The 16,682-nt window shown below is 43.2% G+C and overlaps 2 protein-coding genes across 3 annotated transcripts in view; one reads left to right on the forward strand and one right to left on the reverse strand.

The window, feature by feature from the left end:
• LOC306777570 (uncharacterized protein) overlaps nucleotides 1–1,462 on the forward strand; it is a gene marked incomplete at its 3' end in the record, with an annotated part of 15,433 nt that extends 13,971 nt beyond the window's left edge. Inside the window, exon 3 of the mRNA XM_079268733.1 lies at nucleotides 1,410–1,462. Within this exon, the coding sequence (XP_079124859.1) occupies nucleotides 1,410–1,462 (53 nt within the window). The remainder of the gene's footprint in view (nucleotides 1–1,409) is intronic.
• Nucleotides 1–16,682, reverse strand: part of glra1 (glycine receptor, alpha 1) — a gene marked incomplete at its 5' end in the record, with an annotated part of 79,564 nt that overhangs the window by 50,162 nt on the left and 12,720 nt on the right. Inside the window, one exon of one of the 2 annotated variants that reach the window (XM_079268664.1) lies at nucleotides 7,152–7,344. In XM_079268664.1, the coding sequence (XP_079124790.1) occupies nucleotides 7,152–7,344 (193 nt within the window). The remainder of the gene's footprint in view (nucleotides 1–7,151; nucleotides 7,345–16,682) is intronic. The other variant, XM_079268665.1, reaches the window with a different exon arrangement.

Genomic DNA, 16,682 nt, shown 5'->3' on the forward strand with positions numbered 1-16,682 from the left:
GAGCCTCGCCTGCGTGTTGGAAAACAAAGGGATGCTTCTTTGGTAAAACAATCACAGGGATTTTCCCGAAATGTTTCCCCCCCCCCGTCTCTGGTTTCCTCCCAAACACGACACTTGCACACGTTTGCCGTGTAGAGCGCAGGCTTCCCGCCTGCTTCCCGCCTGCTTCCCGCCTGCTTCCCGCCTTCGTGATCTTGTCACAGCGGTAATCAATTATGCGTCAACCTCTCCGTCAGCCCTTTCACTCTGATAAGGTGGGCTTACACCTTTTGTTTTTTCTCCTCAAGCTGGTAATTAGAGGTGTGACGGGACTCCACACTGATTGGCCCTTTTAAAAAGCAGCATTCGCCTCCTTATAGACTTATTAGCCACGGACCGGCGGACCGGCGGGGAAGACGGAGTAATGTAGCCGTCAACAGTTACTCACACATCCCAGATCAGCTGTGCATCGCCTCCAGCTAAAAGAGATTCGGCGCTTTTTGTTGCTGCTATCTTTAGATCAAGAAGGAACAAAATACGGACGTGAGGTATTTACAGCAAACCGTTCACCAAAGAGCTCATTGGTTTCAACAACACGCCATATTTGACGGCGCTCTAATTATCAGCTTGATACTTTTCATACTTTGCGTGTTTCAAACATCCTCGTTTCTTTTCATTTTTCATTGGTCCCGCTCCTCTACCCCCCCCCCCCCACTCCCTCCTCCTCTCCGTCTCTTTTTTTCAGTCCATCTTGAGTGCCCTCGTACGTTCGGCTGCTTTTTACCGTCACCCTCTTCATATTCCTCTCTTCGCTGCCCTTGCCGTTCCACCTCCTCCCGCTAGACGCCGAAGCGTGATCAATATTTTTCTCATAACTCAGGAGAGAGTCACCTCTGCGGCGACATTAAAATTCCTCGCTCTGTGCAATATCCCCCGCCATTCAAATTTCCTGGCTTTGGAAAGGATGGAGCCATTACCTAGAATACTAAAAGAGCCGCGAGGCCGTCCTGTGGGTAAGGATGTCCCCTCGCTCCAGCAGATCTCTGTGTTTGCAATCTTAGCAGAAAGTAGCTCTCAGAAAAATAAGAATGTAAGAGGAGGAAGGACGGAGTGGATATTACATCTCAGAGCTGCTTATTCATGTGTGCTGCAAGTGTTATACATAACTGAGTAACACTGGAGCCCACTGGGAACTGTGTTAGCATCAATATCCCGGCGCTAAGCTAGTGGAAGCATATTCTGTCTTTGCAGTGTGAGATCATGGATTGCACTTTTGCCATCTGCAGTTCTTTTCCCCCCAATCTCCTGTCGTAAGCAGATCCCTCCGGGTCGGTTGGCCATTTGCAATGCTACCTTCCCTCTCTTCCTTCACCTCTCCCTCTCTCTCTCCCTCCATGACCCATTCTTTTGTTCTTTCCTTCCCCCTGCAGCCATTCCTCCAGCCCACGCTCATTACCTTATGCACAGTAATCCCATTAAGTAGCCATTAAACAAGTGCTGATAACACCAAATGAACGTCAGGCTCCGACAGCTAATAACTACAGTCCCCCCTCGGCACGTTGGACCCTGGCAAGGAGAGGAGGAGATGCAGAGGGAACAGGGGAGGGTGCAGTACAACACAAGCGTAGTACAGAGTAGTGTTGATTTGTGTAGTAACAAGTACTGTGGAGAAAGAAAAAGAGGACAGAGAGGAGGAAGCCAAACATGTCAATTCATACCGCCGTACGGTGTAGATTTACTCGTGTCCACACGTTCGGACGAGAAGGATTCATGCGGCTCAGACGCAAAGCGGCACACTGGTGGAGTTTGTATTTGTTTTACACGGAACACTCCTGGGATTTAAGGGTGGGGGGGGGGGGATTTAACCGGGGGGGAGCAGCGAGAAATAAAAGGGTCGCGTCCGAAGAAGCGAACCCGAGCTAAAGCCGCCACAGCGGTTAGTTCAAGAAGAGAGCCGGAGGTAAAGAACCTGCTGCAGTGCACCACCCGGATGCACACTGCATTTAAGGTTGCCGATTCGCATCTTGTGGGGGGGCGGGGGGGGTTGAGTTGCCAGGTTGAATAGCCGGCTCACGAGCAGCCCGCTCTGGTTCAACGTAAAACCAGACGCTCGCTCGCGGCCGTCGTCCTCGTTGCCGCTCGGCTTGCGTGATGAGGAAGGACAAGGTTATCGAGAGGGAGGGGGGAGTCACAACTGTAGTCTGTGCCATTCATCAAGTGTGCACACACACTCACACACACACACACACACGAGGAAACACACCTTTCCCTCGCCCGTTATCTCTGCCAGTCTCCTGTCTGTCTCTCGCTCACACACACACTCATTCATTAGCAGGGATGGCAGATTTAGGAAAGGCCCGGTGTTGACGTTCCACTACGTCTCCTCACTGTTGAGGAGCTTTGCAGCCTCTCTCCTGCTCCGCCAGCTTGACTGTCTGCCAGCCAGGTCAAAGGAGGCCAATTTGTTTCACGAATCAGTGGAGTCGGTAAACAAGGAATCAAGAAAACAAAACAGGACTGAGCCCACCAATGAAGGATGGAAGAAAGGAACCGAGGAAGGAAAGAGAAAAGGAATTAAATAAAAGAATGAGAGGGAGAGAGAAAGGAAGAACAGATGAAGTCATGGATTATAAATGGCTCGTCCCGAATGTGTCAGGAGTGTTTGCTCTCCTCCGCTCCGACGGAGGAACCTGCTAAATCAATCGGAAGCCTTTCCTTGTCCTCACAGCGGACCCCCGGTCCTGATCACTGTCATTTCCTCTCATGCTGGCACATTTGTAGCTTGCAGCTTCCCGCCCTCGTTATCGCCAATCGTTATTTCAGTTCTTCTTTTGGATGGTGGTGGTCATGCTCATTTTTAAATAGAGTCAAAATAAGTTTACTGGTGGGAGGACATCAAGAGAAGTAGTTTTTGGAAAATTCTGGAGACAAAATAAGCTTCTGTATTTTTTTTAAATTAGTATATAAAAATATAAAATATCAATATGAACTTTTAATATTTCCTATTTCATGTGCAATAATGTGACTGATTATATCTTATTTTAGTCTTTGTTCGTTGTATGGTTAACTTATCTTTACCGTTTGATTACTTATGTTTCTTTACTGATGTTGTTGATCCACTTCACTGCTGTCATGCTGTAAATGCCTCTGCTGTGGGACTAATAAAGAATAATCTTACGTCACACACAAACTTACTGTTTACATCAGAATCATGTGGCAGGAAATCTATTAGTTTCAATACTTTTTTGTTGCAAAGAGTATGATTTTTAATGCTAATCTTATAGTTCTGAGGAATAATGTTCACCATCTCACACAAGAGATCAGAAATACAGCTGACTTTATGTTACGTTACAAGATTTTACATTTACTTTTATCATAAAAGAGTTGAGGTCTGTTGACATTTAAATATCCTGTAACTATGTTTACTTTAGCATAGTTCTTGTGCATATTTTAAAATAAAAATAATTCTGACCCCCGGTTGACCCAAACTATGACAACGGGTCACATTCTGTTACCCTCGGCTGTCTTTTCCGTTTTCCAGCTGACATGGCATTTAATCTGCTCCTTATAATATATGATATCATCGAGCGTGATGGGAGGTAATGGTGGAAGTTCATAAAGACAGTTTAACATCAAACAACTTGTCCCGCTGTTCAGAACACATCACTTTCCTCTCGATTCAGAGAGAATGGCGCTCTAGCAGGAGGGGGAGTGGATTGAGAGTTCACTCACGAGCAGGTTGATCCTACGACGTGAGACTTTATTCTTTCCACTGTGTGTTCAGCTGATGACACACATTAAGTTAGACAGGCTGGCCTCCACCACAGTGTTGCAGTGTTTGATAATCATCCTATTTGTACGATAATCTTTCTGTGCAATCAAAGTACGATTGTTTGACCATTTTGTGACACTCCTGCTCGGTGTATGGTTTTGATCGAGAGCCTGGTTATTTATTTAATTAGCTCATCATACGGTCTAATCTGTTTTCATTTGATTTATGGCTGTGTCAAAAAGTATTTTTCTTTTGTTAAACTACACATTTAAACCGAATTGTTCTTGTGGTTACGACTCGCATGCGATCATTTTCTTCAAAATCAAGTCATTTTAAACCTTTGATAGTTTGCTGCTCGACCTCCACTGCCCGATCACGCAGCTCACAGCGTGATCGGGCAGCATCTTTTGGGGACAGAAGCTGTGACTCATGTGAAGGTGAATTGGGTCGGAGGACGTGAAGTAGATGCGTTGCCTTGTTCTGTAGCCGGTTAGAGTCCCGGCTCATCAGCTGGTTAGTTTGGCACTTTATTTGTAGGTCACATGCGAACTGGCACCTTCAGTAGTTCTGATTCGTCCATCTTTCCTCAATTAACAAGTTTCAATGATTTAAAATAAAGCATGCGACATCAAACTGTCTTCATGAACCTCTCCAATCGTGGACATTTTCTTTTGTCCAATATCCCAAAATGTATTATGACCAGTGTTGTTGGCAGATTGTATTATTATTATTATTCTTACAGCAAACTAGCGCTCTCAATCTAGGTTTAGCACAAAATAAGGATTTAGCTACAATGATTTCATTCACAATTATTCCTTTGATGGTTCATTCCACACAATTCAACATTAAATCCTAAAATCTTGCCATGATTTTATTTCCCTCAATCCAGTATTATTTTTCTTATTATTATCATCATTATTATCATCGAGGGAACATGAAAAAACATGATAGCATGTGAAGGTTTAATTCAACGATGAATTGTGCAGAATGACCCTTAAAATTGTCAACCAAATTATAGTAAGATTTAGTTATGAATTATTAATATTATTTGAATAAGAAACATTTGACAACTGTTGCACACGTGCAGCCCCCCCCCCCCCCAATGACTGACTCAATGATGCTGTGTGAGTACATGATCCTTTGGTTCCTTTTCCCTCCGGAGTTTATTAAGCAGCAGAGCTGTCAAGCTGTTTATTTCATAACTGTGATGCTGGTAATGCAGTGACACACACACACACACACACACACACACACACACACACACACACACACACACACACACACACACACACACACGAATGAGCAAGTTGGGGAGCTCACGCTCTGCCACTGCGTCGACCTGACAGCCGTGACAGAGTCTGGGAATGCACATCGGGCCCTGCCTGCTAACAGGCGGCCCTCTGACACAATGAGCTCCGCAGATCACATAAAAGATGAGCTCCTCCTCCTCAGCACCAACGTCTTCATCACAGACTGCTTTGCATTGAAATTATCCCCCAAAGGAGACGTTAACGTTCATTTGAATTATGTCGGGGTGGCGGACACTCTCTGAAGCTCACTGACGTCAGCTGGAGGATCGTTACCATCATCTGCATGTCCAACACACTGCCGAAGAGTACTTCCATCTGCAGTTAACGTTCTTTATTGCATCGCATTAGAAGAATGGAAGAAACATAAAAGCCATAAATTCAAATAACTGTCACGTCGGCTCGTTTGACTCCTGATTTGTAAAGGTCAGCGCAGCACTGGTCTCAGTAAATCACACGGGATCGTTGCCAAGCAGAGCGGAGGAGAAATCTAATTTGAAAATGCAGAAACGATCTCCAAAATGGACTCACGATCACGACGAGGCCTCGCAGAACACCCGACTGAACGTTTGGCTGGTGGTGCAGCCGCGGCAGGTTTAATAATACAGACTTCGTCACGGTAAATCCCCCCCCCCCCCCACACTCCACACTCCAAATTCTATCTTGCATGAGCTGCGATATCCCACTCACAGAGATCACCACAGAATGGGTTATGCCATTATGGGCTCAGCAAAAAAAAGAAGAAGAAAAAGCTCCATGGCAGCATTCATAAACATAAACTGTGGTTCACTGCTGCACATTCCAGCAGTCTGGTTCTCGGTGTTTTCAGTGTACAAAACATGAGGACGCCTTTTAATTCCACCTTAAATCTGCTGTAAGGACGAAGAGGAGACATCGATGCACCGTGCCTCCGGGTTTTATTGTTTCCTATAGTGGATGATGTGTGACCTCTGAACCCTCTGTTGTTTGGGAATTACATCTAAATGAGTCAGAAAGACAAAAAAAAAAACCGCTAAATCAAACCAGCCAAACCAAAGGTCACGATTCTTAAATGTGAAACTCTGTAATTGCCACGATTTTTCGGTGGAACAGAAGATCAACATTTGTCCTAAAACGTTTTTAATAAGACCTGGAGGGTGTGTTCCTCTTCCTACTGATATAGAATACACAGGCTTCACTCTCCAGATCGACACCTGTACGCTACTATAAAAGATAAATGCAAGTATATGATATGATTCATAATGTAACAGGTAATAAGGGATTCTCATACTTGACGGACAGAGCCAGGGATCTACACACAGGACGGTGGAACATCACAAGGGTGCTCATACTTTGTACACTCAGAACACACAAATGAGCTGCCGAACTAAATATGCAGAAATTACTCACATCCATTCTGCAGCACTAAGATATGTCAGTATTAACATGCAACAAGGCTCAAGTGTCACATCTTATTGCCATAAATCAGTTGATGTTGAAAAACACAAAGTGAAACTCGGTAATTCCAGTTGTGTTCACATAAATTAGTGTCCTTGCGAATCACTTCAAAATCATTTTAGGAAAGATTTTTTTTTTTGTACTTTTTGTTTCTAGCAGCAGACTTGTGGGAGCGAAGCACATTACCTTGACCACCAATACAAGCAGTGGGGATACTGTGTGGGTACCAAGGAATGTAGCCGACTAGCACCGCGAGAGATCCGCATGTATCTCAATGAGAATGTGTTTATACAGCGTGACTGGGGCTCACAGTGCAGGGAGAGGGTTTCGTAAGAGAAATTAAAAAGAGAGAAAATGGGGATTGGGGGTCTAACACCTGAAGAGCCTGATTCTATATTTAACAAGTGGAGCAATGCGTAGAATTACCTTTGTTGAACACTGCAAAGGGCAAATGAAAGAGATCGACAGATTGAGAACAACCAAAATGATTAAACACAAAGCAACAGCATTTTAATAATGTCTCTATATATACACATTAACGTTTCTTCTTTTAACAATAAAACAAGTGAATACAAACCTGTCTCGGCGACAACCTTGACTAAACCCTTCAGAGAGGCGTTTAGAGAAGGTAGTGAAATGCAGAAACAACACTTTACCAGAGCTTTTGATATTGTTTGGCTACATTCCTGTCTTTGTCCGACCGAGTCCTGGTGGCAACTCCTACCTTTGAAATTCGGTCGAATTCTGGCGTCGTAACCCGAGACTTTGCCCATGAGTTTGTCCAGGAACTCGGAGGGCGGCATCGGGGAGGCGGCTTTCCTCGCCGCAGCTTCTTTCGATGCTGCCAGGCTGGAAGACAGAAGGGTGGAATTGCGTTAGAGGGGAGGTGTTCCGCTTTGATCGGATTGTGATGAGAAAAGGGCCACGAAGATGAACGTGAGAATGGATTGTAGTCATAACACGTCAACATTCTTCGGATGAGTTGATAAAAGCAGTTTATCGTCTACAACGCTAGCTTGGCAGTGATACACGCGCCCGAGAGAGACAAAAGGCTAAAGGTCACAGTAGCCTTACAATAGACTGATCAAATGAAGGGTCCTCCCTGGACACAACCACGGCGTTGGTCTGGCTTTAACACGACTGATTCACATTAAATATACCACGAGTACCACTGTACCACTGTACCTACATCTACAGTACCACAGTCGATGGCACAAGCATTCAGGCAAACCAAACACTACATATGAGAGAAACTAATACCACTTTTCTACTGTAGTTAGCATGTTTATGCAGGTTTTATCACAGTAAAACCTGGTCATATACAGTAGGAGATCGACTCCTCTGTTTCTAGACCAATGCTTTCTGTGTCTTTTGTGACGTCACAAACAGCACTGCCACTGCAGTTTTATTTCATTGAATTAAAAAGTGAATAATTAAAGTGAACTTTTACAGTCCTGTGCTGACAGGAGTGTAATGCATTGGTGGTTATTACACTCGCGTCCTTTCTTGAAGTACCTATTTCAACTAATGCTCTAATCCATTTCACCCTCTCTGTCTGCGCTGAGAGACACATTGATTTGACTCCAGCTTGAACAGTCAATAACACTCCACACACACACACACACACACACGCACACACACACACACACACACACACGCACACACACACGCACGCACGCACAGATGATGGATCGAGCTAAAAATAACCCAAACAGCCTGTTTCCTTCAATTATTCCCAAAGAATAGACCACTTAAGAATAAATAGAAGAAAGCTCAATAATTAGCTCCCTGGTTACAATAATCCATATTTATGCTTTATTTGTGAGGATCTTCATTGACAAACCGATTCTCAAACTTTAACCAAAACTCGAAAATCCCAAAATCTTATTCAGAAGTGAGGAGCAGAAACAAACTCCAACCAAAAAACCTTTTGTTCTAAACGTTCCAAAGAATTGTTCTGACCTTCTAGAAATAATTAGACTTTCCAAAAGTGAAAGTTTTCCCTTTGCAAAAACTTTCCGGCTCCATATTTACTAAAATGTCTTTCGAAATATGTCCTGACTGAAAGAAATCTTCTTGAATTTCAAAACACATTCTCACTTTCCCAAAATGTCCCGAGTCTCTATAATCGCCCCGACTTTACAAAATGGGGCCTCAGTTTAAAAAAAATGTGCTAAAACTGAAGTTGTTACACTTAAATAAAAGTACTACACACTCTCAGAATCTCACTTCCACGCGTCATATCACAACACTCATTATGTGATGCTGCTGCATCGCTAATATTCAGTTTATTTCTGCCGTTGATTTTAGCACAAAGCTCAATGTTTTGTTTGTTTTTGCTCTGTTCTTCTGACTCACGTTGATTCACGAACTCATTCACTCATTCAGGTGAAACGGAGTGACTCACTTATTTACGTTGCTTTCACTTCCTGCATCACAGGCTGTAAGGACACGATAAAGAGGCGAGTCCCGGGATTTGAGATGAAATATTTTGCTGCTGGAGTTGGATGGAAAGTGACCCGACAGTGACTCCTTTCTGAGCGAGGACCGAGCTGACCCGTGGCCTGACAGGGGAGCTGCATTAGCAGCCACTTGTAGTGCGTTCTGCATTTGATTGCATGCTTTCTCGCTGCGCCTGGAGAAAGAGCACGGACCGCAGTGTGATCCGGGCTATAAATACGCTGCCGTGCTGACCCATTTCATTTGACTTCAGCCTCACAATGAGCACGTTCACCAGCAAGATGCAGCAAGAACTTTCTAGTCTTGTCACAGCTTCAGTTTTACTCTCTTTTTAGTCTTTTAGAATTCGTTATAGTGGAATTACTCGGCCCAGTCACCAGGACATTTTTTCGGCATTGTAGGTTTCTGCAAAACACGGGATACGTTGAATGGGAAACGTTTCCTATTTCAGTCAGAGCAGCTGACGTAGCACAACGAGAAAGTGACGTAGCGTACCGAGCTGCCCTTATTGAAAGATATAATCATGAGAATAAGGAGCTAGAGTCCTGTAAGGGCGGGTCGGATCGGTGGACGCGTCAAACAAACACAGGACTTTCACCCAGGACACCGCTGTTCATGTGTCGTGTGAAACCAAAAGTAAACATTGACTTTACGTCCCAGAGGTCTAGGGCTGTAAATTAGAAAGGCTCGTTATGTTGTTGCGTTCGTTACTTTACGCTACACCATGATGTTTTTTCTAACCTTAACCGAGTAGTTTGTTGCCGGAATTTAACCAATTCTGACGACTTTTCAACTGGTTGCTTCCTGTTATTATTATTATCAACATAATGTGTTATAATGATTATTGTCAACATTTTTTGCATCATTTATACAGTTCTATGCGATGGTGGAGCCCAAAAAATCTTCAGTATGAATATTTCACTAAATTGAAATATCTTAGCTTTAGCATTGGAGCGAGCAGCCGGGGGATTTAATACCAGCACTCAGTTTGAAAAAAATAAAAGATCTGTGCACAGTTGAAGAAACCCGAGGAGAAATGGAGAATCAATAAATCGAATCATTTCTCTATGAGGAGACAAAAACAACGTGTCACTTATTTAAATGAGCTCGTCATTCACTTTGCTGATCAAAATCCTCTTTGAACATTTGAACCAAAACACGACTCGTAAAAATGTATCAACACGTATGAAAAATGGATTTGAAGCCTAATAGGATTTTTCTTCTGACATAAATCTTTTACTTCGGCTCCGCCTGAAGCAAACTTCCCCGGAGTGAAGAGGAAGTTACGGGCCTGTGTTTATGAGCAATAATTCATCTCGGTGCTGGAACATTTTCACTTAGCAGCACTCAGACGTCCAGCGAAGCAGCAGGCGAGTCTCTTCCTCCTTCAGCTCCACGTATCAATGATTGAAAACTGACAAAATGATTTTCCTGACAAAGTTCAAATCAGGCTGCGGAGTGGAACAATGGCAACCGCATGTCACTTTTCTTTTAGCGGACGTTTTTAGAATTTTTGAAGTTGAGAAAGTCCATTGAGTGACGGAAACATCTGGCCTTTATTGACCCTCCAGTGAGAAACATGTCTCACAGTGTAATGCTGTAAGAGCAACACAGAGAGTTTGAAGTGGCAAAAGTGACAATTGTTACGGCATTAGTCGAGTGCGGGGGAGGGGAGCATCGCCGCATGAATCGCTCATAAATTAAAATGGCCGATGATACAGTCGAACGCGCATACATTCTCAACCTAAATGTAAAACCGCCAACCGTGACTTTCAATATGCTAAGTTGTGACGCGCGGCATGATAAATGACGCTGTTAGCAATTCATAAACACGTAATGCAGTCGGCGCCGTCGCTTTATCGGGAAAGTGCTGATCGGAATCACGGTCCGCCGGGTGAAGACGTGCGGCCGTGATCGGGGAACAGAGCGAAGCGAGGACGAGTCCCTTGTTAGTTCTCGTCTCATGATGTATTCATGGACACAAGACGCCAAATTAAAAAGCACACACACACACACACACACACACACACACACACATTAATCAGCTACACACAAACTATATCGCACTCTTCTCCTTCTGCTGCAAAGCCTTCCACATACACACACACACGAACAGTTGTATAAATACACACACACACACACACACACACACACCGACCTTCCAAGAGCTCGCCCTCATCAGTGAGAAACATCGGAAAACAAATCATGCAGGGCACCGAGGAGGCCGCGGGTAACAGAGGATGGTGTGTGTGTGTGTGTGTGTGTGTGTGTGTGTGTGTGTGAGAGGGGGAAGCAGAGGAGGAGGAGGAGGAGGAGAGGAAGAAGGAGAGCAATAAATGAATTTTGGCTGCTGTCTCCGTGCACGCTGTTACCAGCCGCTCGGGTCACCCTGCCTGTCAGGTCACTGGCTAAGCTGCCTGCAGAGTCACATGACCTCCTCCACACACACACACACACACACACACAGACCGGAGGTGGCTACCAATGACGGAAGCAGCCATGCGGTCTCCGTCTGTCTGCGGCTTTGCACAGCGACGGCGGCGCTGATGAGGTTGTAAACGTCCATAAATCATGACGCTGATAACGATATTATAATGATCATAACTGAGGATATTGATGACGGCGCTGAAAGCAAGATGACATGATATAAATAACACTTTGTCAATGATAATGACGATGTTGAGGAAAGCTAACGAGCTGTGAGAACCTCGATGAAACATGAAATAGTCTTCTAACCTGATGCAACACATTAAAACATTAGTTAAAGCTGCACTCATCAAAGTGTTACAGTGTGTTGAAGATGAATCAAATGGTGCGTTTACATGTGGAATGGGAAAAAGAATTAACGTAGACTCTGACCCACCGCTCTGCCTCTGAGCACTCGTTGCCTCCGTTGGTTGGTTGCAATGGGCCTTCAGAACAATGGCATCGTCAACGTTGACTTACTTGTTGTGTCTGCCGTACTTAATGTAGTTGTTTTTACCCAAAGACCAATCGTTTCCTAAACCCAACCAATGCGCTTTGTTCTTTAAACAGGTTCTGCTCAAACTACTTTTTCATAATGAATTAGTCTTTAAATACATTGTTTCCTTGCAGGTTCTTAAAGAAAAGAAAAAAATAAACACAAACATTTTGAACATGCAATTACAATTTCTTCCTCACAAAAACCATCAAATAACAATATTCATACGTGTTTTTGCTGTAATGAATGTAATGTAGTGAATAACTGGTGTCCGACTGTGTTGACAGCTGAGGCCTTCGCTCTCGCTCTCTGCAGTAAAGCGATGACGCTGATGCAGATGATGTTGTTGTGATTATAAATCACAACACACGTAATTAAATTATTACCGTGGTGACTGATGATGTTGATGATCGTAAGAGCATAAATCAGATCGTGGTTTTGATGAAAGTCTCAGTGCTGGTTGTTGTGGATTTGTTAACCATGTAACCTTTGTTAGCTTGTAGCATGCTAAACCACTTTTTCTTATATATATATATATATATATATATATATATATATATATATATATATATATATATATATATATATATATATATATATATATATATATATTGTAATGATAAAAAATGTTTTAACCTCCTCATGTTATTATCTGTGAGACATATTGCTGTTTAGAAAGTTCATTTGTATGGGCGTCTGGATGTCTGAACACATTGCCCTATTTGGTCTAGGACGAAGGTCACTTTTCTATCTTAGTCGGGACAAACAGCCGACGTGGTCTTTCTCTATATCAACTGATTCTTGTTAGACTAAACATTTCTGCCGTAGTCTCCTGTGTTTTATCTGTTCCTCTCTGCCGGCCGGTATAAATATCTTGTTTGGATTTTGTGTCTGGAGAGCATATTCACAGCTCACTGCAATACGTGGTGGTGTTTTGTGTTCTCTGTTTGCAAACATTAAATTGACTTCTTGAAACTTTGATCATTCATCGAGACTCTGTTTTTATGTTAGACACTTTGGATAAAACCAACTTCACTCCTGAACTTGTTAAGGAAATATTCCACAACAATATATATATATATATATATATATATATATATATATATGTGTGTGTGTATGTGTTGCTCTGGTTTGCGGCTCTTATTGTTTTGAAGTTGCACAGTGGACTTTCTTTGTTGAGTCTTAAAACACATGAAGAGATCTCAAGTATTTTTGATTTGTTTGTGGTCTATCTTCAGTAAAGCAACCGCTTCTCATCCAGCGTTCTTTGCTCGTTCGACCGTTGTTCATTCAGCTTAACGTAATTTATTTCTAACGTAACTTCCGTGCTTCAGTAACGCCACTTTTGTAGTTATTTTAACCCAAACCCACGATATTTTCCTCAAGCTAACGAAGGAGTTTTGTTGCCGAGTTGTTTCCTGTGTATACGTTGAAAAGACTGTAACTAGTGAAAATCGACACATTCTGCTGGACCTTCCGAAGGAAAGTGAGGGGTGACTCTTTTGTAAGATATCAAAGATTAGTTTGAGGATATATTGAGCAAGATACCAACTGTGCGAATCTATGGATCGGCAAAAATCTGCTGTATTTAGAGTAAAACATTTGTTTATTCTTTGTTTTATTAAACACTGAAACCTTTTGGACGGACAGAGTTGCATCCATCGTGTTGTGTCTTTGCAACATTCATTATTTTTGTGAAATATATTTTAACATATTTAAGCTGCAGCTTAGCTTTCTTATTGGTTCAGCATCCGTTTACTGTGTTAGTGAATGAATGCAGGCCGAGCACACGGTAGCTCGCGGAGGGGACAAACACGGCTGACAACGGATGCATCCGGAACACATCAACACGTTGATAGAGGCACGCTTTAGGCCGCTCAGGACCAACACACATCAAGGTTTTCTAGCATACGCGGCCTTTCAAAGTCTGAAATTTTGACCTTTAGTTGTTGAACTCTCATTTGGGAAGGGCATTTTCAAATGCCAGCACACGGAGCCAAAATTTGTCACACTCCAACGTTTCATCAAAGTCAAGTCAGAGGTGTCTGGGATGTCACATTTCAGGAAAAACCCTGAGACAGCAGCACACTGAGGTCCAAATCAGCATTTAGGACATTTTAAAGTTTTAGAATTGAAACAGATTTCTGTCTTAGTGGCAGAAACACTCTCACAATCCTTCCAGGAGAGAAATCAGGCCAATCTATTGTCAAACAGCAAAGGTTAGAGGTCTGACGTGTCAGTGATGCTGCAGAAGAATCATGTGGGACAGAAGTTCAGGAGAAGAAAACTAAAAACAGTGAGGAACAAAAGATGTGACGTGTTTTTAAGGGCAGTTGCAGTGAGCCGAGGGGCGAGTCTCTGCTCGTCACCGCCTCCGTCTCTCTCTCTCGGACATCATCGTGACAAGCTGAGCTACTGAGCAGCACAACTCCACTCAATCACACTCGCGTCCTCCTCGACCTCAAGTATGTGCTTTGATATCAGAATGGGATATTTCTTTAAATGTGACGCCAAAATAATAAAAGAAAATACATCAGTTCCCTTTTTGGAGAATCCTGCATGTCATCAGGTTAGACACTTAATCAAACACTTAAAATATATTTCTCAGTCATTCAGTTCATTAAGAATTATCAGCCTCTCACTTTGAAAAATTAACATTACTTTCATTTCATAATCATATTTAATTTGCATCCAAAGAGAGGAGGGAGACTTCAACACTAGGAGCCTCTGAAGCGAATCCGTTGGCATGTTTGTGAACACACACAGCACACCTGCTGCTCTCGTACTCTTACCTGTCCTTGTGTGAGACACAACGCCTCTTTATTAAAATCATTTAGAGCATGATGGTGTCAACTGTGAAGATGATCTGAGATTACTGAGACCACTAAACATTTCCTTAGGTGACCGATTGTGTGTGTAAACGTTTGTCGTGTCCCAGAGGTGACTGATGAGCGAGTGAAGTGAAGTTAACGGCAGCCGTCAGTAGGTTGTCAGAGCCGAACAAACCTCAGAATCGGCGAGGACAACCTGGAGGAGCGCACCATCTCTGCACCATCAGCGATCAGATAGCGGCCCTCTCCCGTAAATCTGCAGAGCTCGCTCGCTCGCGGTGGACGCCGGTCAATGAGGAGACATCCGGAGTTTCAGGCCAATCGGCGCTTTATCCAATTATTTTTCTCTGTGACAGCAAATTAGGTGGATCAGAGATCATCTCGGCACCAATAACTCCTGCCACGACGTGACAAATCTGAGCTTAATCCGCTTTATGATGACGGCTAGTGAAGGGGATCAAAAACGCAATTTCTGTTGTTGTTACAGAGCTCGCCGCCGAGATTACACAATGGAGCATAAGACCCATGTGAAATCAGCGTTGAACAAACACTCTGCTGGGCCGATGACGGCGCAATCGGATTTGTCACAGACTGGGATTAAACAAAGATAATTTCCCCCAGACGCGTAGCATAGGACAACACTGACACCGTGAAAAGGGGGGCTTGGACTCGTAGCCCCTCAACCTCTGAGTGTTAGAGGACCAGAGGCTCGCTGTTGACCCCCTTGTTGACCCCCTGCCCCTCTCTGCATGCACCCTCTTGCCATCCAGGACAGCAGCACTCAGCAGACCCTATTTACCCGCAGACGCAGGAACTAATTCTATGATTGATTTTGTTTTAGGTTTAGGTCAACAATAAAGTTTCTAACTAACGAATTAACTAATTTTAACTACCCAGCCTTAGATTGTCTGTCTATTTGTTTGTGGTAATAAAAAAATTGGAATTTAAACTTTTTCTTTTAAGGAAAAAACACAAACAAACAACCCAAGTCACAAGACGACAACAGCGCCGTCTCCAAGACAACTCAGCAAACTGAACAAACAATTATGACAAGAAGAAACAAACGGGAGGTTGGTAGTTTGAATCCCATGAATGCAGAGAAAGATCTGTGTTTAGAAGCGGCTGTTGAAAAGCACTTTAACAACCAACTTGATGACTTCGGTCACATTGAACAGCTCCCACGCGTCGAAATGAATATCAATGGGCAGTTAAAACTCTCAACAACCCCTTCTACAGCCTTGAATAAAGAGACACAACGTTACATCAGTGGACGATCCACAGATAGTGAACCCAGTCGACAAAAAAGATGTTTGCATTGTACGTTTCTGCAAACTATGGGATATGTTGAACGTCAACGTTTCTGAGCCAAAAGTACGTTTCCTACCAGCCTCATATCACCTTTGAAGGAACGCACAATGCCAGGTGGTTAACATTGAAACAATTGGTTAGGTTAACAATACGACTTGGTTATGTTAAAAAAAAAAGATCAACGTAAAAACTATGGACCATAAATAAATAAATAAACACCTTTAGCAGGGTGTCTTACGTAACATTGTGAAACAACAATATATGAAGTATGAATTCAACATTTACTTTTGGTTCCATGCGGGACACGAACAGCTGTCTCCTGTGTGAAAGTCCTGCGTTTGTTTCACGCTTGCAGAAACCCATAAATGCAAAATGACACGTGGTTAACGTCATGAAACTACTGGTTAGATTTAGGCAACAAAAACACAGTTTAGAGACGATCAATAACGTAAAGTTTCGTAACGTGCGTAACAATGTTACTTAAACAAAGACAACGTTTACTTCTGGTTCTCTCACAGGACCCGAACTGCGGTCTCCTGGGTGAAAGTCCTGTGTTTGTAGGCCCCGTCCACCACATCCCCCAGCTGCCCTAACTTGACTTTCTTTCATGTTATACTCGGTATCAC

This window comes from Melanostigma gelatinosum (genome assembly GCF_949748355.1).
Source record: "Melanostigma gelatinosum genome assembly, chromosome: 5".
Classification (NCBI taxonomy): domain Eukaryota; kingdom Metazoa; phylum Chordata; class Actinopteri; order Perciformes; family Zoarcidae; genus Melanostigma; species Melanostigma gelatinosum.